The 25748-nt window shown below is 42.2% G+C and overlaps 1 protein-coding gene across 2 annotated transcripts in view; it reads left to right on the top strand.

Moving 5' to 3' along the window:
- Nucleotides 1-25748, top strand: part of GRHL2 (grainyhead like transcription factor 2) — a 165990-nt gene that overhangs the window by 61301 nt on the left and 78941 nt on the right. For both annotated transcript variants that reach the window (XM_077748240.1, XM_077748239.1), the window contains exons 5-7: nucleotides 10495-10550; nucleotides 14389-14545; nucleotides 19076-19187. In XM_077748240.1, coding sequence (XP_077604366.1) covers nucleotides 10495-10550; nucleotides 14389-14545; nucleotides 19076-19187 — 325 coding nt within the window. The remainder of the gene's footprint in view (nucleotides 1-10494; nucleotides 10551-14388; nucleotides 14546-19075; nucleotides 19188-25748) is intronic.

Genomic DNA, 25748 nt, shown 5'->3' with positions numbered 1-25748 from the left:
AACATTCAAGTGTATGCTTTAATGTGGGCATATGCTTTCATTTCCTGGGTACATACCCCGGACTAGAATTGCTGGGTCATGTGGTAAATGTATGTGTAACATTATAAGAGACAGCTGTACAAGGTGGTCATACCATTTTCATTCTCAAGGGTTTCCATTTTCCTCATCCTTGCCCAAACTCCGTATTGTCAGTCTTTTTAACATGAACTATTTTAGTGGCTATGTGATGATGTCTCATTGTGGTTTGAATTTGCTTTCCTCTGATGCCTAGTGGTGCTGAACATCATTCATGTGCTTATTTGCCCATTCTTATAACTTCTTTTGTGAAATGTCTGTTCAAATATTTTACCCAACTTTTTTTATTTAAAAATTTTTTAAATGTTTATTTTTAAGAGACAGAGAGAGACAGAGTGCGAGCAGGGGAGGGGCTGAGAGAGAGGGAGACACAATCTGAAGCAGGCTCCAGGCTCTGAGCTGTCAGCAACTGACTGAACCACCCAAGCGCCCCTCGCCCAAATTTTAAATTGGGTTACGTGTCTTCTTTTCATTAAGTTGTTAAGAGTCCTTTAAGTAATGTGATGTCCGTTATATGTTTTACAGTCCGGTAGGTAGCCTTTTTTGTTGTTTTTTTTAACTGTATCTTTCAAAGAGCAAGATGATTTAATCTGGATGAAGTACCTTGACCAGTTTTTTTCTTATAGTTTATGTTTTTTATGTACTTTTAAAGAAGTCTTGGTGTAACCCAATGTCACAAAGATTTTCTATTGCTTTTCACCGCTGGGTTTTTAATAGTTTCACCTTTTATATATAGGTTAATGGTTCATTTTTGTAATGGAGTAAGGGAAGGGTTGAGGTCCATTTTTCCCCCATATTGATATCCAGTTGTTCAAGTACTACTTGTTAAAAAGACCATCTTGTCTACATTAATAATAAAGAATAATAATAAAATAAATCTAAATAAAAATAATAAGTAATAAAAAATAAAAACTTAAAAAATTTTTCTTGAGAAAGAGTGAGCACACAAGCAGGCGAGGGCTAGAGAGAGGGAAGGAGGAAGAGGGAGAAGGAAAGAGAGAGAAAGAGACTCTTAGGCAGAGCCTGTTTCAGTCCATAGTCTCACCATGAGATCATGGCCTGAACCGAAATTGTAGATTAGTTCTCCAATTTTTGACCCAGAATATTGAATGCGGTTTTTTTTTTCTATTGATTCAGATCATCTTTCTCAACATTTAGGAGCCGTGCTTCTGTATTTGAGATGATGGTCGTGGCTTCCCATTTTTCAGTCCTCCAAGGACAATTAAAGACAGTTACCGAAGGCGAAACTCGTGGTTTCTAACTTCCCACAGGGGGGTTAGTGTGGCGGCAGCATGCCACGTACCTGCAGCCTGCTGCCCATTTAGCTGCCGCTGGGACAAAATGCAGCTACCTGAGGCTGTGAGTGCATCCTAAATCATATTTGAAAATAGTAAACATTGATGGGCCTACTGACTATGGGCTAAACTCTTTTAATCCTCACCCAAACCCTATGAGGTATGTACGAATCTTGTCATCTCGGTTTTCCAAATGAGTAAACTGAGGCACGGAGAGCCTGCCTTTGCCCATGGTCCTACTGCTGTAAGTGATAGAGTTGGGGCTCCAGGACCTGTATGGGGCCTGGTAACCCTCAATGGTTCCATTCCTAAAGACAGTGAGTGACTCACCCACACTTTTTTTCAAAGTTGCATGTCCTTTGTCAATGTCATTAGCTGTTTCTTATTCTTCAGAAGGGGCGAAGGGCAAAAGGGACTGGCTCTCTGCAGTGTCAGTGGGGAGTGAGGTGGGCAGGTGCGCTGGTGGCCCTCTGTTGGCACCAGCCACTCCTGAGCTCCTGCCATGCTCCGTGAAATGGGGGGAAAGCAGAGTGAGACATGCCACATTCCCTGCCCTGAAGAGGTTACCATATTTCTTGAGTTCTGGTAAATTCATAGTCAAACTTCCAATGTCTTTCTAATAAAAATCTTGCCTTAAAGTTACCTTTCATAGTTTCGGGCCGTATTGCTTAAAATAGTTAACAGACTTTTTTCTTTTCTTTTCTTTTCTTTTCTTTTTTTTAACTGAACAGGGATCTTGTAAGCTTTTGTAAGCTTGTAAGGTATTATTGCATATTTGATTTGCCCATGAGCAGTTGGGGTGCTTCACTGGGAAAAGCAAAAGCAGCTTACTTCACATGGGAACACCAGGCACATGCTTTTTCACTAAAAAATTGCCACTGCTGTTTTCCTCAGCGAATGTGGAAATCTTCCAAGAGTCCATGGAGGTGGCCCAATGTCAACAGAACCGTGATACTGTTGGGGGGATGTGTCATCAGTTGTGCTTGTGTGGTAGATAAGGAGGCTTGTGAAAGGAAGCTATTGTATTTTGGGTTTTATTTGGAAGGGAATGAGAAAGTAACTTAATGAAACTCAATGTAAAGACTATTCTCATTAAATTCGGTGTAGCTGCCCTCCTGGCAATCGGTGTTTATGTTTCATATTGTATTTAAATCTGACATGAACTAAATGGAATCAGATCTTTATGAGCTTTATTCATGGCATTGCTAACTGGTTATAAGATTAGGTGAGTAATTTCACCAAGTAAATTTCAGTAAGAAAAATTTGTCTAAAATCTAGTATTTCTTTCAGGCCAACGATTAAAATGTCTAGGACTCTTGTTGAGTTCGCAAATTTTATTTTTTAAAAATATTTATTTTAAGAGAGAGCACACGTGTGAGTGAGGGAGGGGCAGAGAGAGAGAGGGAAAGAGAGAATCCCAAGCAGGCTCCATGCTGTCAGCACAGAGCCCTGATGTGGGCTTCAATATCACTATGACATTGTGACCTGAGCCAAAATCAAGAGTCAGATGCTTAAACTGAATGAGCCGGGTGCCCCACAAATTTCATNGACCTAAGCGAAAGTCGGACACTTAACCGACTAAGCCACCCAGGCGCCCCACAAATTTCATTTCTTATTAGAGACTGATTCTTTGGTGTGTGTGTGTGTGTGTGTGTGTGTGTGTGTGTGTGTGTAGGTGGGCATCAGAGAAGTGAGCAGTTTGGCTCAACTGAGGCTGGGAGTTTTTTTAAGACAGTGATAACATTAAAAAGTTCTTTAATGGACTGATTTTAGCTATTTTATTGTGCAGTCCCTTTGTAATAATATTTGGTATATACTTACTTCTACTGGTTTTAGATGCTGTGCTAGGTGTGGGAGGAGAGGACAGAAAGAAGCATGCTTTGATTTCTGTCATCTAGAAGCTTACTATCTGTCTGTCTGAGAAGTGAAATAATGATGGCTCTTTTATTTTGTAGTATTGTGTACCAGGCACTGTGGCTTACACATGTTATTTCTAATATTTACTATAATTCCAAAAAAGTGTTATTTTCCCCATTTTACAGATGAAAAGACAGAGGTTCAGAGAGGTTAAGAAACGTGCCAAAGAACACACAGCTAATATGCAAAAGAGTATAACTGATAAATACAAATCAGGGAGGCAATAACACATTGGATGTTTTAAGGAAACATGTAAAACGTAAGACGTGGAAGGAAGAGTTTTGATAGAAAAATTGTATGTACAGTCATAATAAGAATCAAAATGGAAAGAAGAATTTGCTTATTCCATACTACAGTTTTATGTCAGTTAAAATTAGTCTATCTAGGTGTATGAATAAAGGAGCCCCAAGGCCTCAGTGATTTAATATAGTAAAAGTTTATTTCTTGTTACTAATAATCCTGATACATGTCTGCAGACCTCTTTTCTAATCAATGATTCAGGAATCCAGATTCCCTCCATCTTGTGACATTTCTATCTTATATGTGGCTTCTGGATCCCCTCTGCTGAGGAAGCGAAATCATGAAGATTGCAGACTGACTTGTAAATATTGTGACTTGATAGTGACCTGCATCACTCTTGTTCATCTTTCATTGGCTAGAACTAGTCACGTGGTCTTTACTAACTAACTGCAAGGGGGCTGAGAAGCTTAGCTCTGCCATGTGCTTAGGGATAAGAACTATATACATGGACAAGCACCAGATATTTCTATCACATATTTCATAATTCAATCCCTGGTATATTACTTGTCAAATTAACATAGTTTGCACAGAATCCTGAAATGAAAGCAAAGAATGATTATTTGTCATACCCATAGATCTATGATGGTTAGTTGTTGATTTTATATTCATCTGGAGACTGATACTGGAAGTTATCCTGAATCTAAACCCTGTCCAGCATGATTAATTTTTTTTCAGTTTTTTAAAAATGTTTGTTTTTAAGAGGGAAAGACAGAGTGTGAGCAGGAGAGGGGCAGAGAGAGAGGGAGACACAGAATCTGAAGCAGGCTTCAGGCTGTGAGCTGTCAGCACAGAGCCCGATGCAGGGCTCGAATTCATGAACCTTGAGATCATGACCTGAGCTGAAGTCAGACGCTTAATTGAATGAGCCACCCAGGTACCCCAGCATGATAAATTTTTAACTGGGAGTTCATTTCCTCCCATAGATTTAAAGAATAATACCTTAGTAAGAAAGAGAGAAAAGAGAGAAAGATATATATATCTATATCTTGCACACACACACACACACACACACACACACATACACACACCATGGAATAATAATCAGTCACAAAAAAGGATGCGATTTTGCTGTTTGCAACAACCTGGATGGACCTAGAGGGCATATGCTAAGTGAAATAAGTCAGTCTGAGAAAGACAAAGTCCATACGATTTCACTCATTTTGGAATATAAAAACTAAAACAAATGAATAATCAAACAAAAAGCAGAATCAGACCTATAAATACAGAGAACAAACTATTGGTTGCCAGAAGGAAGGAGGGTGGGGGAAATAGGCAAAACGAGTGAAGTGGGTGGGAGATACAGGCTTCTGGTTATGGAATGAATAAGTCATGGGGATGAAAGGCACAGCATAAAAAATATAGTCAGTGATACCGTAGAAGCCTTTGGTGACAGATGGTAGCTACACTTGTGGTGACGGTAGCATAATATATAGAGAAGTTGACTCACTATGTTGTACACCTGAAACTACGGTAACATTATGTGTCAACTATACCTAAATAAAAACAAATTTTTTAAAGGACAAAATCTTAAAAATACTGAATCAAGTACTAAGTTGGAACATAGTTTCACTTATGATTAATGTACTTGGTTTTGCTATGTTTATTTTAAACATATTGACAGAATGCATATGGTACCATCAGACTTCTATCATTTTATTATATCCATTTGTTTTTGCATCAAGCAACATTTTGGAAAACGCTTAGCATATACGTTTCATACTTTAGGAAGCTTTCTGTTTCTCTGTGTGTAGTCAAATTTGATGTGATTGGATGACCTGTTATTCAGATTCATAGTTGTCATCTTCCCACCTCCTGAACACGATGGCTATGGAAGCCCCATGTCTGCTAAAGCTGGTACTCTGCAGCACCCTTTGATACTTTGATCACACTTTCCTCTTACAATGCTCTTGGCTTCATGGCCACAGCTTCAGTCATCATGTGTATCCTAAAGACTTTCACATTTTTTTTCTCCAGCCCAGTTCTCTCTTCTCTGCTCTAGACCTTCATAGCTAACTGTGTATGACTCTTCATCTATCCCAAATCTGATGTGTAGTCTTCCTATGTGTTCTTCACCTTAGTGGGTAGCACCACCATCCTGGTTTCTTAAGAAACCAGGATATTTCTTGATACGTTGCCCTCCCTTATTCATCCATTACCAATTCTATCCATATTTCTAAGTATTTCTCAGATCCATCCATTTTTCTCCATTCTGCTACTACCATGCTGGCCCAGTCTGTCATTTTCTCTGGCCTATAATACTGCTTTTGTACACTGTACCAGGGATAGTGTTTTCAAAATGTTTATCTGATTATGTCATGCCCCCCCCCCACTTAAATCCCATCGCTTTTAGGATTAAGACATAAATCTTTAGAAGTATACAAAGCATTGCATATTCTCTTCTCCTCTGCCTTTTCCAACTCATCTTCTACCTCTTTCCCCCTTGTGCTCTCTGCTGTGGGCTCCATTCAGTTCTCTGAACCTGAAATACTTCCTCCTGCCTCAGGACCTTTGTGCATGCTTCTCCATGTTCTAGAACTGTGCTGTGTAATGCCATACCCACTAGCCACATGTGGCAATTAAAATTAAAATCAAGAATTAATTTCTCAGTCCCACTAACTACCATTTTGAGTGCTCAGTGTGACTTGTGGCTACTGTATTGGACAACAAAGATATAGAACGCTTCCATCTTTACACTAAATTCTATTGGACAACACTGTTCTAGAATATTCGTTGCCATCTCCCACAGCCTTCCTCCTATGTGATTTCTTCAGGAAAGCCCTTGCTGGCCCCTTCCTTCAGTTCCTAGTAGTCAGTTTTCTTTGTATCTAAGTTTACCAGCAACTACCATGAACACACCTGTAATCAGAGTTACATTTATTTAGCTTGCTTCAGCAGGAGACCCTTAGGAACAACTCTGTAACACAGAGTTGGGAGGAGGTCTTCATAGAGTTTGGTATTATCCTGGAGAAGTATAAGGAGGGATTACGGAAGTGACAGCCAAATTTGGATTAGGTATGAGAAGACACTGAGGCAGTCTGGAAACTGGGTAACCATAGTTACCCAGGTAGTTTAGGAGATGAAATAAGCAAAGCAGGACTGAGGATGCCTCTGCTAAGAAAGCAACAGTCCCTCAGAAGGAAGATGTGTGATTCACTTTTGTAGCTGTGGTCCTGTCGTTGGGCTTCTGTCGGAAACAGCACTTATCCTCTGTTGGCCTTATCTGTGTGCCACCAGAACATACACAAAGGCTGATTGTCAGGGGGACTGATTTTTACTCGCTCTGTCGTGCTGTGCTCTCCTAGAACTCTGTTGCTCTTCTCCAGAGTGCTTGCACCCAGTTTGTAATTTTTTGAATGAATAGTTTTTTGAATGAGTGTGTTTCCTCTAGTAGACCAGAAGCTTCATGCGAGCACAGACCTCTTCTCTTTTTGCTCACTTTGGTACCCATGGCGTTTAGCACACTGCCTGATATGGAGTAGATACTCAGTCTTTCCTGAAAGAGTGGATGAATGAATAAGACCCACGAAATTGGTGGCTGATCAAAGACATGGAGGCAGAAAATATCTGATTTTCTGCCAGTTAAAGAATCATTTGTCTTTTTGCAGTAGACTCTTAGGCAGATGTCTCCTTCCTCCCAGCTAAGAAAGAACAGTAGAATTCTAACATTCAAAATTTACATATAACATTCTAACATCGCCTGACATCTCAAGTCCTTTCAGGGTCGTCTTTAAAATATATGTTACCATACCTTCTTTACTCTCATTTTTCTCAGTCCAAATGATTAGGAAATGTATAGATGCCCACAGCAAATCTCAGTAGAGTATAGTGATGTTGGCTGTCTGCTTCCCTTTGGGCGTGCCACAAATTATATGAAAAGGTTTCCAAACAGTTGTGGGAACTTGGTACCTGTAACCAGAGTGACCCAAACATTTAGGGTATGACTTTCCATACTGAGTCATGTAGGGCTGCATGACCCATCAATGCGATCAAGTCTCATGAAGGACTGTGATGTTTTCCAGGTGGACCACACATTTAATGTTTTAATTATAACGACAATATAAAATACCTAAGGATAAAATTTTAAGCTTAGACATTTTGGTAACATGTTTACTATCTTTATTTTTTCGTAGTTCTTTATTAGGGTGCTTGATTGGGGTAAGATTCTCTATTTTAGTCAGCATGTAGTCTCTTTGAGTCTGTACAGTTGTAGCATATCACACCTTCTCACATCACCTGAGGGGTTAGAACCACAGAATTTATAAGTTTAATATGTTTAATTCTGTCCTCAGGCTTTAGAATTCTGTGGCGTGAACAATAAATTCACTGAGGCCTGTGGTTACCAACACTGATGATTCAGTATTAGTTATGTTGTATTAGTGTTGTTATGGGTTCCTGCATATTCCTTCAAAGGAGACGTTGGAAATGCATTTCCTCTATCTCTTTTTCAAATGCCCTTTTCATCATGCTACCCTCTCAACTCCAAAATTTCCTAATTCTTAACTATACTAAGTATAAATTCTTTTTCATAGATCAGCCCTGGCCAATAGAACTTTCTACAGGGAAGGAAAATTTATTTATTTATTCTCTCCAGTATGGTAGCCACAAGCCACCTATGGCAATTCAGTATTGAAAATATGGCCAGTTGCTTGAGAAACTAAATGTTTAACGTATATTTGTGGTCCTCCTTTTGTAATCATATCAGGCCGTGTCCTTGGCCCCATGCACACACCACATTTTGTACCATCATTTTGTCTTGACTCACGTTGGTCTTCTCTCACCTGGATTACTTTTTCTCAATTTCTTTGGTTAATCTAGCTTCTCTTTAGCTTCCAAGGGTTAGAACGGTCTCCACAGTATCCACGAAATTGTCCTTTAATCTGGCTGACCTTCCTCTCCTGGCAACGGCCATTTTGTGCTTCTCCAGCCAGGGTACCTGAAAAATGAATGAATGAATGGATGAATGAATGAATGGATGGATGACTCAAAATAGACTTTCACATTAGGTCATTTGTTCTACCATTTGTTGTTGTTGTTGTTGTTGTTGATGTGAATTTGTCCATCTCTCCAACCAACTTTCAGTAGAGCCCCAGAAAATTCCCACTGAATGCTTTGTTGATTGATTGATTGCTTGCTTGAATGCAAAAGAAACGCAAATCTGTATCTTTGATTCTTTTTTCACAATTATTGGACCAGTCAACAAGTTCCTAGGATGCACATGAGTAAACTTTGAAGGGCAAACCATTTTCTTGGATCCAGGAAATTTATGAGACTGCATAGAAAGAAGCATCATGTGTATTTTACTTATAAACTGAGTTCTAGAGATGGTGGTTAAGGATCGTGAAGAAAGTTTGGAAAATAGCTGTGAGTAACTCTTTCCTGTGAAGAGTTTTGAGTTTTGAAATGTGGCCAACGAATGGAAGTTTATGGTCAAGAAAAGAGAGGCAGCAAAACTTGTTTTTTTGAAAGAGACACTGGAAAAAAGTCACATTGGGAGGTGCAGGTGTGTGTGGTCAACCAAGTGCTTTTTCATTCTGTTAGATTCACTTCAGGATCAAGTTGGGGCATTTGCAAATCTACTTCTGGAAAGGTTTTAAAATGTGGGCAAGTGCTTCCTGCTTGCTCTAAATAACAACTGGATATCCCTGGATCTAAGCTTCTTCATGCATAATACCAGGACCTAGAGTTTCCCTCCAAAACGTACTCTTACAATATCGTGGTAATAAAGATCTTAGAGAAGGGCACTGAATATGGTCAAGTGATTACTATATAATAGAATTTAATACATATATATCGAGTTCACTGTGTACCAGGTACTGTACTTAGTACTTTACATCTATTAATACATTTATCCTTCTAATCACTGTAAGTAAGCATTTTGCAGATGGAGAAAATATGGCACTTACCTCAGTTTATATGGGTAGCATGTTAAAGAGTTAGAATTTGGGGTGCCTGGATGGCCTGGTCAGTTGAGCATCCGACTTCGGCTCAGGTCATGGTCACTTTACCTGCCCCTTCCCTGTTCAAGCCCCTCATTGTCTTTGTGCTGACAGCTCAGAGCCTGCAGTCTGCTTTGGATTCTGTGTGTGTCTCTCTCTCTGCATCTCCTCCCCCACTGCTCCCATCCCTTGCCTCTCTATGTCTCTCTCTTGAAAATAAACATTTAGAAACATTTTTACAAAAGAGTTAGAATTTGATGCTAGACAGTTTTGCTCCAGAAACTATGCTCCTAACCACTCTAAATATTGCCCTATGCTATTTATGCTGTGTGGCCTTTCTGTAATTAGTGTTCCATTAACTAAGAATTTGTGATTTTGAGGGGCGCCTGGGTGGCTTAGTTGGTTAAGCCTCCAACTTCAGCTCAGGTCATGGTCATGATCTTGTGGTTTATAAGTTTGAGCCCTGCACTGGGCTCTGTGTTGACAGCTTGGAGCCTGGAGCCTGCTTCAGATGACTTCCTCTCTCTATACCTGCCTCTTCCCTGTGTGTGCTCTGTCTCTGTCTCTGCCTCTGCCCTCTCCCTGCAACATAAATAAATAAATAACAACAAAAAAGAATTTGTGATCTTTGGATATCCATTGGCAATGATAGAAAATGGAAGAGATGTTTTTATATGAAACAGATTCCAGTACTTGCAGACACTTTTTGCAATGCCTGGGGATGTGTAAACAGTATACAAAGCATGAATACCCTTTCTGTCCAGCGTAATTCTCAGTGTGCAGGTGATATGAGAATTCTGTGCACAAATGGTCACAATTTTCATTGTCCTTGAAAACACAATACTAAAAAATGTATTATTTTCCTTTGTGAAGTGAGGATAAAACAGATTGGACACATTTGTCACTTTTTGTTTCTTTTGCATGATGACTTACCTTTTGGTTTTAATTTTGATGACTTTTAAATTTTGCAGAAATTCCGGAGTGCTTCCGTTGGGGCTGAGGAATACATGTATGACCAGGCATCCAGGTAGGCGACCGGGAGATGCCCCTAGAAACTGATGAACTGATAGGACTTTTAATGTATCCCCAAGTTATACTTTTGAACCTTTAAAAGAAAATTCTTTTCTCTATACAATGACTTCTAAATCGCCATCTTGACCTACATTCTGAGGTCTGTACCCTTTTTCTGTTCTTCTGTTGGTTAGATATCCCTTCTTAGATGATCCTCTAAAGCTCAGACACAGGGGCTCCAACAGCATGTGAATAAATGGAACTCTTTGTCTTTCTTTTCTTTTTTTCCCTTCCTTCCTTCTCCACTTCTTTCATTGGTCTGCTTTTATTTCCTATCGTGGCGAATGATGTAACGATCCTCCAGCTACCCACTCTAGAGGTGTAAAGATATGCCTGACTTTCTTGCTACACTTTAATCATACTTGCCAAGTGCTGAATATTCTTTTCTACCTGTCCTGTCCCTTGCCAGGAACATGAACTCTTACTCATGTTCTGAACTATTAGAATCCATCTGAGCTTTCTGCCACCACTTTCTTTTCCCTTTTGTTCCACTTTGCACATATTAATCTACCAGCTCTCATACACTCTGGTGCCTTCCATGTACAAGCCATGCGAGAGGGATGGGGATAAGATACAACCTCCCTTACAAGAGGCCTGTAGACTTGGAGGGGACAAACGTAGTGATGGACAATTGTAATACAAATTGTAAGTGATGAGTCCTGCTACAGAGATATATAAACAGAAAGCTGAGAGGACCTATGGGCCTGTGTGTGTGATGGCAGTTGGGAGGGGTGGGGGTGGGACGAAGCTTGCAGGAAGGGGCATTTGAGCCACATCTTGAAGGACTGTCAGTAGGGGTTTTCCAGGGAAAGAAGGAGGATTAAGAACATTTTAGGTAGAGGGACCAGATGTTCAAAGACCTTGGTCGTGATCATGTCTGTAGATAGGAGAAAATGGCAAGAAATGGATTGATCTCTCCCATTTATAAAACGTATCAGGGGCGCGTGGGTGGTTCAGTCGATTGAGCGTCCGACTTCGGCTCAGGTCATGATCTCATGGTTCGTGGGTTCGAGCCCCGCGTCGGGCTCTGTGCTGAATGCTTGCTGAGAGCCCGGAGCCTATTTTGGATTCTGTGTCTCCTTCTCTCTCTGCCCCTCTTCTCTCTCTGCCCCTTCTCACGCTCTGTCTCACTCTGTCTCTCAAAAATAAATAAATGTAAAATTTTTTTTTTTAAAAAACACAACTTCTCACTGATTTCATCATTTCCAAGAGAATTAAACACAAGTTACTGATGAAGGTAGTCAGGGCCCTCTGCATACTGGCCCTTTACCTTACACCTTGTCCCCTACTCTATTGCTTGCCCGTTTGCTTTTCCATGTGTGGCTCTCTCTGTTCTCTCTGTTTCCACCTAAAGTCCTCCTGATCCTTCAGGATCTTGCTTTATCCTCAGGTTCCCCATTTGGTCTCCCCAGGTTGTCCAACTCAGAATTTGGGTGTGTGGTGTTCATAAGGGGGAGCGGTATGGTGGGGAAGATAAATTTCCAAATCATCTTCTAAAATGTGGAAATACATATATAATTTGCATGAAATAAACCCAGATCACCATGACAGATCAGCTGTCAGGCTGGTGACAAGAACATTGACCTATCATCAGTCACTTGACCTGTCTTCTCTTTCTGCTGCTGTCATTATCCTCGGGAGTGAGCAGGTTTCTGAGCCTGTCTTCAGCTGTGAAATGAGGAAGGTGTTTGGTTTTTTTTTCCCCTTATGTTATGGATAGGCTTGGGGGGGTGGGGCATGAACTCACTGAAATTATATTCAAAACTATTTCTGTTCATAAGTGCTCTTTTTCTGGAGAGAATTCACAGCTTTCTTCATTTTTTTTTTTTTTTAAAGAAATCTGTGCCCTAGACAAGTTGCAAACTGCTGGTCTAGGTGATTCTTAATATCCTGTCCAGGTCTCAAATTTTATGATTCAGTGGCTGTACTGAAATTGCTTTTTCTAAGCAAAATGACAGTGAAATTGGTTCTGTCTTGAATGATTTATTTCCTACCTAATTCTAAGACACATATTCTGGAATTTGCTTAGTTTATCAGTTTAAGCATAAAGTTTTTATCGTGAAATGAGGAATATTGTTCTGCCCTTCAAATTTCTTTCTCCTTGCAAAAGTTACAAAAAATTAGACATTGAAGAAATGTTTAACATAGAAAGTAGGAGCCTTCATCATCTTGTAAGTAGATCATTTTAAGAGGTGAACTTTGAGACATTTTTTGCATCCAGCTTTAAAAAAAAATTTTTTTTATGTTTTATTTATTTCTGAGAGAGAGAGAGAGAGAGAGAGACAGTGTGAGCAGCGGAGGGTCAGAGAGAGGGAGACATAGAATCCAAAATTGGCTCCAGGCTCTGAGCTAGCTGTCAGCACAGAGCCTGACGCGGGGCTCAAACCCACCAACTGTGAGATCATGACCTGAGCCAAAGTTGGACGCTTAACCGACTGAGCCACCCAGGCGCCCCTGCATCAAAGACTACGGAATTAAAGAGCTAAGAAAATAGATAGGCCCAGTGAAAAGCATTTGCTCATTAAAAAAATACACAAAGCTTTGGTTATTGGATTATCACTAAGGGCCATCCAGCAATGTAGGAAAATAAATATTTCTTTTTTTTTTTTTAATGTTTTATTTAATTTTGAGAGCAAGAGAAATAGAACATTAGCAGGGAGGGGGCAGAGAAAGAGAGAGAGAGACAAAGAATCTGAAGCAGTCTCTAGGCTCCGAGCTGTCAGGACAGAGCCTGACACAAGGTTCGAACTCACAGACTGTGAGATCATGACCTGAGTCGAAGTTAGATGCCCAACCGACTGAGTCACCCAGGCGCCACAGAAAATAAATATTTCTGAATGGACATCTTACACAAAAGAGATTGTGGTTCATACCTGTTGTTTACTTTAAATAATTGATAAATTCTTCAAATTTGGGAAAACCAGTGTTTTTATTTTGTAAATTAAATAATGTTTTAAAGATATTAGGGAAATTATGTAGAGCAGGGATCTGCAAACTTTTTCTGCAATGGGTTAGCTAGTAAATATTTTAGATCTGGTACACCATATGTCACAACTACTAAACCCTGCTGTTGTAGTGTGAAAGTAGCCATAGACAAGACATAAGTGAACAAACATAGCCGTGTTCCAATAAAACTTTATTTACAATAATAGGCAGTGAGCTAGATTCGGCCAAGGGACCATTTTTTGCAAACTCCTGATTTATAGCAGTCACCCTTTCATGAGTTCTTTTGCAGTCTTGAAAACAAACAAAAAACAAAAATAAAAATCCCAATTTCTGTTATGGAACTAGATTCTCAATAGTGCATGTTTGAGTTTTATTTAGATTTTCACATTTTGAAATGTTTTCAAGTGGGATATAGCTATTTTGCAGCATCTTGGTTGTACAAAAAGAGGGCTGGGTATAGGTATGAATTAAACAAAAGCTGTCACACATTTGGCTTGTTGCTGGGATAAAAGCGGCAAATTCTATCAATTCTTAAGCTTCAGGCATTGCCATCCACGACCTAACACATTCTCCTGGCAGAGCCTTATGTAATTGGACAGGCACCTCATGGCCTTTTCTCCCCTTCTGAACCATCTGGTTTATGAGCCACTATTAGAAATGCTGTATACATTATATTAGCAGTGACCTTCGGTCTGGTCTCATCTCTTTTGCCATATGCTATGTTTTGTCTCTGAAATAGAGTAAATATTGGTTAATATTCCTACAGAATGCTGTCAACGTGAAATTGATTAGGAAGGCAGAAGTGTCCAAGTGAGTGACTCTGACCATTGTTTGTTTTCTGTTCACAGTGGCACATTTCAGTACACCCTGGAAGCCACCAAATCTCTGCGTCAGAAGCAGGGGGAGGGCCCCATGACCTACCTCAACAAGGGACAGTTCTATGCCATAACGCTCAGCGAGACTGGAGACAACAAATGCTTCCGACACCCAATCAGCAAAGTTAGGGTATGAACCTCATTTCTCAAACAAAGCACAGAGGGGTCAGATGAAGGGAATGACTACCTCACAGTCTTGTGGAAGGGCGTGGACAAAATTCCAAAATAAATAATTCTAGAACAAATGTCAGAGAGTTGGAGCAGGAGAGAACTTACTGGCTTACAGTTTATCATTTTAATCAGTAACCAATAAACCCCAGGGAGGGACATGGTTGGGACATGCTTTCTGACTGTATCCCAGGAATTTTCCCAGCTTCCTTCATTACCTTTATGCTACCTAGTTGTCGTTCTTGTGTTCAATCAATTGATCGTAATTTTTCAAGCAAGCAGCTGTAAGTCAGACCTGATTTGTGGACAAAGAAAGAGCCGCGTCTGTCTTCTTTAAGGGAGGCTGCAATTTATTGTGTGTCCCTGGTCCCTTTGCAACTTGCTTACAAAGCCCTTCTGCAGCCCAGTGCTTACTTAGGAGTAAAGTGAGGCATGACACGATCCCTGCCAGGAGTGACTTGGAGATTTCACATTCACGAGTATTAGTTCTGTTTGTGGGAAATGGAGCTGTGCCGGAAGCCTACCAGTTTCTGGCATTCACGCCACTGCCAAGAAGGGAGGAAACTGGTAATCCTTTTCAGTAGAAGAGCTCTCTGAAAATCATACCAGAGCTGTCTGAAAAGAGGTTGAAGGACTTTCCTGCCCTATTGTAAAATGATTTATTTTACATGCTGTGTGCCTAGTGCCCATCCCATCTTACTTTATCCATAGCTCCCGCCTCCTAAGCTCTTCAGTACATTGGGAAGAATGCCACGCTGTGCCTAGAACGTAGTGAGTTTGCCCCCATCCCAGACGCCCATGTGGCGTCCCTACCATGAGGTAGAAGAGAAAGAAGAGTATTTGGGCACCTGCTTTCCAGCTTGTCTGTTACTAGCTTTAGGTCAAATCCTTGCAGTGGCAATCTCTGAGTCATCTGGGTTTTGTGGCTTTGTTTCAGTGAGAAAGATAAGGAAGGATTGCTGCTCATTTCTCATTCCAGCAGTTCTTCCTCCCTCCAGGCCTGTCCCAGGCCCAGATCAGAGGTGCAGGAGGCAGGGCAGCTGGGAGTGAGAGGAAGATGTGGAACGAATGTGCCATCCAAGGCTGAGCTCGTTGTAGGTGGAAAGGTGCCTGGTGTGTCGTGTGCCTGTAAGGGGGCTTGCTATGTTCCTACCCTGTGGTCAAGGCCGTGGTGGAGGGATGCTTCCTCCTCCTCCTCATAATCACTGTAATGGTGGAGGGAAATAATATTATTAGTGACAGCAACAACAATGGCAGAGGGGTACCATAATAATAACAACCAGTGCCAGAATATCACAACTACTATTTATTGGGTGGATCTTCTACATGCCGGGCACTGTGTTAAGTACCATATATCTAGCAATTCACTTGAAATTAACAACAACCCTATGATATAGGCACTATTTTGTAATCTTACAGATGAGGAAACTTGGCCTTTTAGAGAGACTAGGAACTGGCCAAGGTTACACAGCTAAACTGTGAGGGAACAAGGACATATCCCAGGCAGTCAGATTCCTGAGCTCATTCTCTTAGCCACTAAGGTACATCAGATTGAGTCACATGGAGGGCCAAAAGCCAGAGGCATTTTAGCCTGGGACCCACCTCTGGATATATATGCTAACCTTCACACCGTACACCCCCACATGTGGATGCCTGGTAAGAAGACTCTGGATACATTTGCTTTTTAAAACACAGTCTTGTAAATTACCAGCACGTGTATAACTCTCTTAGATTGTATAACTCTATAACCAGTACGTATGTACACCCTCTTAACAGTACCATTACCCATCACCCTGAAAAGATTGTGGATGGTTCACATTCTAAGTCCATGACTGTTTAGTGTTGAGTATAGACACTCTTCAAGAATTCTACTTCATTGAAATGGTGGAAATAACTTAACATTTAATTTATTTCCATCTGTTTCATTTTGGCTAAGAAGAGCCCTGCTTTCTTAAGAACTTCAGTCTAATACCCTTGGAGAGCTAGAATGGTGCCTTTCAGAAGGATCTTTCTTACTCCTCAGCTCTGGGAGAGCAAGCAATCTGGAGGAAAAGAGGGATGCACTTGGAACCCACCAGCATTAATTTTGGGGGTTTTTTTGTTTGTTTGTTTTATTTTATTTTTTATAGTTTATTTTTATTTTTGAGACAGAGAGACAGAGCATAGCAAGGGAGGGGCAGAGAGAGAGGGAGACACAGAATCTGAAACAGGCTCCAGGCTCTGAGCTGCCAGCACAGAACCCAATGCGGGGCTTGAGCCCATGAACCGCGAGATCATGACCTGAGCCAAAGTCGGACGCTCAACCGACTGAGCCACCCCGGTGCCCCCCACCAGCATTAATTTTGGAGAACAGTGTTTCATTCTGAATTGAAGCATGTGTGCTTGGTAGTAGCATTTTCAAACTACCTTTCTCTTTATCACTGAAGAAATAAATTTCCAGACCAAGAATATGCCATTATTTAGGCTAATGTAGTCATTTGCTAGAAAAGAAAATTACCTGCTATTTTTATCTTGGAACAGAAAGAAATAAACACAAGGAGACCACTCAGTGAATGAACTTTTACACATACAGCAGTCCTTGCCCCCTATGTGTAGAGGATACATTGTAGGTCCCCCTCACTTGGTGGATGCCTGAAACCATGGATAGTACAGAGCCATATATATACAGTGGTTTTTCCTCTATGTGCATACTTATGATAAAGTTTAATTTATAACTTAGTACAGTAAGATATTAACAGCAATAACTAATATTAAAATAGAACAGTTATGACAATATACTGTCATAAAAGTTATGTGAATGTAGTATCTCTGTCTCTAAATATCTCACTGTACTGTGCTCACCCTTCTCCTGATGATGGGAGATGATAAAATAGCTCCATGATAAGATGAAGTGACATGAATGATCTGGGCATTGTGACCGTAACGTTACACTACTAGACACTCTTCTACTTCTAGATTGTGGGTGACCAATTGTGGGTAGCCAAAGCCATGAATAAGGAGGACTATTGTAAATTTTTTTTTACACTTATTTATTTTTGAGAGACAGAGTGAGACAGAGCATGAGCGGAGGGGAGAGGCAGAGAGAGAGGGAGACACAGAATCTGAAACAGGCTCCAGGCTCTGAGCAAGCATTCAGCACAGAGCCTGATGCAGGGCTTGAGCCCACGAACTGTGAGATCATGAACTGAGCTGAAGTCGGACGCTTAACCGACTGAGCCACCCCGGCGCCCCATGGAGGACTATTGTGAATGGCAAAGTTTCAGGAAGTGGGAGAGAGAAGAATGAAGCCTTGTGACTCTTAGTTCCACTAGAATAGCCAGTGCTGCCCCTTGTCAGCTCTCCACACCTTTGAGGGTCATGCTGCTTACAAATCCTAATAATATGGATATTTCTGAACTAGTCTTCCTAACAGACATCTGTTTTGTCATGTAACCAATGTTCACACACACTTTGGGAATCAGCCTAATTCTGAGTTGACAGTAGAGCCACAAGCATGTATTGTGTATCTCTTATTTGCCGGACACCAGGATCGCTGTCCTTGTCCTCTTTGACTTTGAAGCCAATGGGCCATTGACGGAATAGTTATAAGTAATTAATGAAATGACTACAAGTGTGCAAAATACTACAAGGGAGAAGTTATTAAGGAATGAGAATCAATGAAATATTCTGCAATAGTAGGAAAATGCCCAAGAATTATTTTGGTTATGGAAGGAGAAGAGCTCTAGTATTTCTGATACTGTAGTTAAAGGGACTTGGGGGCTTTGGTTTGTGTTGGTAAAGGTCTCACCTTATAAGTGGCAGTGAATTGATATACATTTGTTAAATGAAGATTTCTATCATTTAGAACTCAAGGGGGTTTTGGCTTCTTATTTCTACAAGATATAATTAGTTTTCCAAGAAAATACGTCCAAATTGTGTTGAAATAAATTAAATAGTTGACCCCGTATCCTTTGGTCTGTGAAATATCTGTAGCTTAGATCCATGCTCATCACTCTGAACTCATCTTGTGGTATTTCTTTCATTACCTTAGTATTTCTCTCATTACTCCAGTATTCCCGCCTGAGGCACTTAATTAGGCTAGAAACAGATGCTTGCTTCATTATAAATGGCACCAAATTCTGTTTATGAATACAAAATTTCAAAAAGGTGTTTGTTTTCAGTACCAAAAAGTTGTTTTGGTATCCCCACTCACTTGGCGAAACAATAAATGTGCTGTTCATTGGTTAATTTGTTTGTTTATGATTCATGGTAAAAATGAGACAGGGTTCTTTTTTTTTGTATGTACAGCTCTCATTTCCCAGTCACTTTTTAAGGAGGACCATTTTTAAACAAACTGACCCATACAGCCGAGCTTGTCCGGGTTTCGTGAAGTGAGGAAAGCACCCCTATAGAGGCACCCCTATAGGCTCCCTCGGGTGGGAGAGCCAGAACTGCGGGCTGAGGCCTCCGAGTCACTGAGCAGAAAGTAAGACCGTGATTCTCCCCTCTGCAGAGCGTGGTAATGGTGGTCTTCAGTGAAGACAAAAACCGAGATGAGCAGCTGAAATACTGGAAATACTGGCACTCTCGGCAGCATACGGCGAAGCAGAGGGTCCTTGACATTGGTAAGTTGACCTTGACCTCCCTGTGTGGTCTTTGGTAAACCGTCCTGTTGCCATGATGCCATGGAGAGCCTGGCTGGGACCCATGTTGCTCTTAGGAAGAAATGCCAGGCACGAGTCTGTGCTCTTTTCCTTTGTTAGTACATTTGGTGCAAATCAGGCTGAGAAATCAAAACCAGGGGAAGCTGAGTGCAAAGCACTTTGTGTTCTGTGGAAGTCAGCTGTGCCTCATATACTAATAGTCATACATTTGGATTTGCAAGGACTATGTCAGTTTCTAAAACATATTTCCGTGCCCTCCTGTATTTGGGCCTAACGACCAGTCAGGCTGACCAAATGAACTGTTATGCCTTTGTGACATGAATAACCTCAGGCTCATTTGACTATAAGGTACCTGGGAAGGTCACACGGCTGGAAAGTGAGTTCTGGTTCTCTAATTCTCCATCTAGTGTTCCTTCAGCTCCAACATGTGACTGGTGCTGATAGTACTAGGTGGGGTCTGGCAAATGAAACCTTTGAGAGAGCTTTTCCAGCAGTAAAGGTGGAACAGATTTGCCAAGTGTATTTTCTGGAGTTTGTCAATTCTTTTTTCATTTTAATGTTTATTTATTTATTCTGAGAAAGAGAGAGAGAGAGCAGGGCGGGGGCACAGCGAGAAAGAGGGAGGGAGAGAGAGAGAATCCTAAGCAGGCTCTGCACTGTTAGCCCAGAGCCCGATGTGGGGCTTGATCTCATGAACCGCGAGATCATGACCTGAGTCGAAATCAAGAGTCAAACACTTAACCGACTGAGCCACCCAGGTGCCCCTGAAATTGGTGTATTCTTAAATGCGATGTCTGTTCTCTAGAGATGGGTCGTCCCCTGGGTGGGACTCAGGGTTCAGCCAGTAAAGCAGAGTCCATGCCGAATGGTCCTATGGAGGGAATTTGTTGCACACATTGGGAAGGCTGAAGACACTGGGAGGCGTGCCAGAGATGAGCGACAGCAGGAGTCTGCCGCTGTTCCCTCTAGGGCTGGAGGATCAAACGAGGAGGTGGTGGGTGTTGGCGAAAGCACCCAGCAAGAGCTGGGACCATAGTAGGGCTGCCTCAGCCGGAGCTGGCGCCACGGAGGGAGCGCCATTGCAAGAGGAGGAAGAACCACAGAGGAGGCGCTGCCAGACACACTTCTTTAAAGAATGCCAAGAGGGAGGAGGGGGCAGAATGCCCTGCCTTCCCCTGTCGCGTTGTCTCCCACCGGTGCTTCCCAAGGGCCACATTTACCCTGAAGCCATTGGGTACATCCCAGCAAATGCAGTTTGCAGGAATCGATGTCTGGGATACACTGTAAGACGGGGAAGTCAGGGATTGGATCTTAAAGTTTCTAGAGATTACTTAAATACACAAACAGTAATATATGTGTTTCTAAGTAATTTTAATGCTGTATATGCTGCTTTTATAAGAAATAAGTAATTTCTCATCTGGGGGCTTTCTTCTCGCATTTTGCAGAAAAGAGGATGCAGTCACGGTGAGTGTAGGCAAAATGAAGGTTGGGTATCAGAAGGTATCACTGAACCATTGAAAGGTATAAATGAGCCATTGCTTTGATTTCTTACACACTGCAGTGATGGATTTTTTTAGACCTTCCATCTCACCCTTGCTAAGGTCCCATGGCCAGTGGCAGAGAGCTTAGTGACTAGGTTAGGTTTAGAGACTCACAATAGAACATATGGAACTACTTGCTGGTTTAGCCTACACAGNACACCAGCATGGCCACATGGACATCCACACACATCCGCCTCCTATTAGCTAGTCAAACGCATTTATAAATGCTTAATAATAAATCATACACATAATAATAATAAATTTAATAAATGAGGAAACTGAGCCCAGTGAGGCCCACTGGCCCACTTTTCCAAGTGACTTCTCAGATAATTCGTGCAGGAGCTAGGAGGGGACAGTCCTCTTCACCCAGCTCCTAGACAGAAACTCCAAGATTGAGTGAGTAGGACAAGGGGTTTGGAGATACTTGCCTTAACCTGCTTTTGTAGCCCATCTACATAGAACAGAGGAACAATTTTAGTTTATTTGAAAAGTTAGCCTTATAATTATTACCCAAGAAAATGAGAGGAGCAATTAAATAGAAATATGGACCAGGTCCAAATAAGGCAAATAATAAAAGCATTTTACTGGTTTACCTGCTGGTTCAACTTTGATAGTGTTGCAAGGTTTACTTTTCTTAGACCAGGATGATGTCTCGGCTCTCCGAGGACTTCTGATCTTATCTCTTATCAGCTCTTGGCCTGCCTTCAGACTTTCCTCCCTTTACACACGCATGGGCACACACATGCACACACATGATTTATCTTTTAGATTTATGACTTTTACTAAGAAGCTTCGTGCCTTTCTTGGGCCCCTTGCTCTGAACCTGAACTTGAGGGGTATCAAATCAGCCCCTTAGCTTCAAATGGATTTTTCTCACCACAACCTCAACCTCACAGCTACTCCCATCGGATGAGGAAATAAGGAAATATGCAAAAAAATCTTATATAATTCTTTCTTTTACTAGATTAAAAAAAAATCAAACCATGCACTCCTCTGCCAGTGGATGGTTAACACCCTCTCCAGTGTAAAGGGGGAGCTGATCATGTCTGTGTGTGGTACACCACTGTCAGCGGAAGCTCTGGAGTGTGGTGCTGAGCACGTTGTGAACGGTCCACCTTGGTACCACCAGGGGAGTGAGCAATGCCTGCTGAGGGTGAGGGGAGGCTGAAGAGTGCACATGCCATGTACTTGCCAGCTTGGGTCGAGAACCTTCTAGTAGCCTAAAGAAGAAAAAGAAGAATCCAGCATTTAAAAATGTTTTACTTTGTTTCACCTCCACAAAGGTGGAGGTTATATAGTCAGGTCTCCAAGGCTACAGTTTCTACGTCTCCACCAGCCACTGTGGTCATCAGGGTCAACGGGGCCCTCTGGGTAGTGACCTTGAAGCTGGAGTTCGAAACTGAGATGAGGCCTCTTTCGCTAAAGCAGAGATTCATACCCTGTGGTCTTCAGAGTCTGTGGGTGGACATAGGGGAACCTCAAGCTCCTTAAATGCAATTTTGTGTGTAGAGGCGTCCATAGTCTTTCATCTCATTTTTCTGGAGGTTCTCGGGGTAATGAGCCATCTTCCAGCTCTCTGCCTCTCTACCTCCACTCCAAGCAAAGCCCACTTCTGTATCTCCTCACTCCTCACCCCCTCGGCACTCATGCACAAGGATTTCTCTCTTGTCTCTTGTGCCCTTTAGTGATGGCTGGCAGACTTTCTACATCCCTCCTGACGCACATTCATCTCACTTGGATTAGAATGTTGGTGGCTCTTTGAGGCTGCTCCTCATCCCCCCGTACTTCTGGTTCTCTGAGTAGCCCCTCAGTGCTGGTCACCTGATGGGGAGAGGACTCTCAGTGTCCCCGATGGAGTCCTTCCTGTGGGCCCGTGCAAAGGACAGTGGGATCCTGAGGGCCCAGGGTGCAGGGAATGAGGCTATTCCTCCAAGCACATGCTGCCTTGGCTCCCAGGGTCCCTGTGTCCTGATTGGGGTCCCTAGTGCGGCTGCACCTGCATCACACCAGGCATGGCCCTCGTTGGGCAGGTACTTGCCTGGTACATGGTTTGTTCCCACACTTTTGCAAGTCTTTGCCTGTTGTCACCTTATCAAAGGGACCTTCTCTGTCACCTTACTTAAACGGCATACCTTCATCGCTCTCCAGCCCTTTTACCTGTATTTTACTGCAGAGTGTTGATCATGCTATTTATGTATATACGTTTTTTTTTTTAATTCTTAATGTTTTATTTATTTCTGAGAGAGAGACAGTGTGAGCAGGGGAGGGTCAGAGAGAGGGAGACACAGAATCCAAAACAGGCTCCAGACTCTGAGCTATCTGTCAGCACAGAGCCCGATGCAGGGCCCGAACCCACGAACCATGAGATCATGACCTGAGCCGAAGTCGGACGCTTAACCGACTGAGCCACCCAGATGCCCCTATGTTTCTGTTTCTTATTGTGTCCCACTTCTACTAGAAGGTAAAGCCCCTGAGGTCAGACACTCGTCTGTTTCAGCGCAGGGCCGGAGACATAGTGAGTCCTCAATAAATGAATGAATGAGTGAGTGAAAGAACGAATGAATAAAGAAATGTGTGGATAAAACTCTTATTACACTGACAGAAGGCAGGCCTCTGGAAGGACTGAACTGTGTCTGAATTATATCTTCCATGTGTTCTGTGTCTTCTGTGTACCAGGCTCTTTCATATATAAACATTTTGTCCTTCAGTCCCCCAAACAACTCTAAAAACTGATGTAGTGAATGGCTAAGAATTTTGCCCAAGGTCATGTACCTGATAAGTGGTGTAGGTGAGGTGGAAACTCAAGAATGCTTAAGTTTGCACCTCTTGTTTTTTTTGTTTTTTTTTTTTTTTTTAACTACTCTCTGTCCTCACTCTGCGGTATATCGTCTTTGTATCTCAACACCTAGGTAGTTCTTGGCCCCACCAGGCCCTGATTACTTGTAGATTGACTGCAGACATCCATTACCTGACCTTGCTGATGCCCTCTCTAAACCTTCCTCTCCGGACGTTGAGAATGTTTGGAAGTGGGACTTTTTGGCTGCTGCTAATTCTGACATTTCTGAAGGCCAGTTCAGATATGTGGTTCTTGTATATTAGGCCATAAACGATCTTGCGCGGGGTGGGGGGAAGGAAACATCAGCAATTAGTTCTTACTTGATAAAAGTAAAACAAACACACAGACTTTAGCCCAAGTGGCTCTTGCTCCTTTTCAAAGCACATGAGCAGAGTCCTCCAAGCCTCACAAGTTCTTTCTTGTGAGCTCGTTGAATAACAATTATTCCAGGTCATAAATGAGTTTACATTCTGCAGCCCAAGGAGCTTTTCTGTGCCAGTTAGACCTGAGATCTCCTGTATGGAAGCAGCGCTTGGATTGTTTTCTGTTGTTTGTTTATCTCTGATTGTGAACATCCCTTTGTGATATGAGTTAGTGCCGGTCCCATGTTAGTTCCCACCAGCTTGCAGAAAGGCATCGTTATTGCATATGCATTCAGCAAACATGCTGCACCCTTTGTTAGGAACTAGCCATTCACGGGTAATTAGGACAGAGCCCCTGTTCTCAAACTGCTCTCAAGAAGATGAATGGCTAAGATGTCACACAGTGAGTGGCATTTGGAGAAGCACTTCCTGGAGGAGGTGTTTCTGAGACCCCTCAGGGAGGACGATGAGGACATATGGGGTCAACAGGGTAGGGGAGTGTGTGGCAAGCCAAGGAAATAGCACACAAATACACAAGAATCCAGGCAGAAGAACCAAAATGGGATTGGAAAATTATTTTATAAAGTCTGCTAAAATAGTTAGCAAAGATGGGAGGGCTGGAAACAGTCATACATACTAGTAAGAGTGTTCCTTGATGGACTTAATACAGACAGTAAGGTGAAGGAAGGAGGTCCTGAGGAAATGGGGCTGAGGAAATGAGGAGGGTTTGGGAGTTGGGGAAAGGAGGGGAATCTTCGGGCAACGGGGATGTGAAACATTGATGGGTTTGCTGGCCTCAAGCTCGAAGGGAGGCCTGGGTGAAGCGGTTTGCATGTGGTACAGGCTGAAACTCCAGGCCTCCTATGGAGGGGGATCCAGCCTGGTAGAGTGCGTGGGGGTCCAGGCCCTGGAAGGCTGCAGGCGTTAGAAGGCCATTGACTCTTGTTGCCTGCATCCCAGTGGCAACCTTGGCCTGCAGGGGGAATGTTGGAGAAATGCTACCCCCAGAGCTTTGCAAAGGGGCATCATCGCAGCAGATGCTGAGGGCAACGAAGCTCAGAGTTTTTCCCTCTCTGTTGCTTTAACGCTGTCTTGACTTCATAAAGTCTCGTTGCGCAGTTTTATTGGGGAGATATTCAAGTGTGTGTGTGTGTGTGTGTGTGTGTGTGTGTGTGTGTGTGTGTGTTTGTACTCTTTTTATATTGAGCTGTAGCATGCATATCTTGTTTTTAGTTTTTCTATTATTGAACAGAGTGGATTTTAGAGATTCAAGAATATGGAAGAGAGGAACAATAAAATTATACCTACATATTGTCATTCATCCAAGTGGCTGTATTTCGTTTGTACCTCAGTTTTCCCAGGTTGCCCATAAGGGGCGATGGAGGGGAGGGGAAGGTGCAGAAGTAACAAACAAATAGTACAATGTGATGACATGGCATTTCTCTTTAACGAGTTGCAGTCCTTGAACTCAGTGGCTTTGGATAACCATTGGGGGTTTTTAGCAGCATTGTCGTGGGATGATATCTGTACAGAGAGTTAATTCCAGGGCAGCATCGAGGATGGGGTGAAGTGAGGGGAGACCAGCAGTGGTCTCACTGGTCTCAGTGATAGCCAGGGGAATGGTGGCGTGCCCCCCAAGAGGAGTGAATTGTGAAGGGGAGGTGCAAAGTTATCCCAGGAACAAGAGACAGAGTCTAGACCCGTTAGAGCCTCCATGATGACTGGCTGTGGGGATAGAGGAAAAGGAAAGGATCACAGAAACAAAAGTGTAGCTTTGCTAACT

Source organism: Crocuta crocuta, unplaced genomic scaffold (assembly GCF_008692635.1).
Source record: "Crocuta crocuta isolate KB4526 unplaced genomic scaffold, BGI_CrCroc_1.0 scaffold39, whole genome shotgun sequence".
Taxonomy (NCBI): Eukaryota; Metazoa; Chordata; class Mammalia; order Carnivora; family Hyaenidae; genus Crocuta; species Crocuta crocuta.
This window is presented reverse-complemented; position numbering and strand designations above follow the sequence as displayed.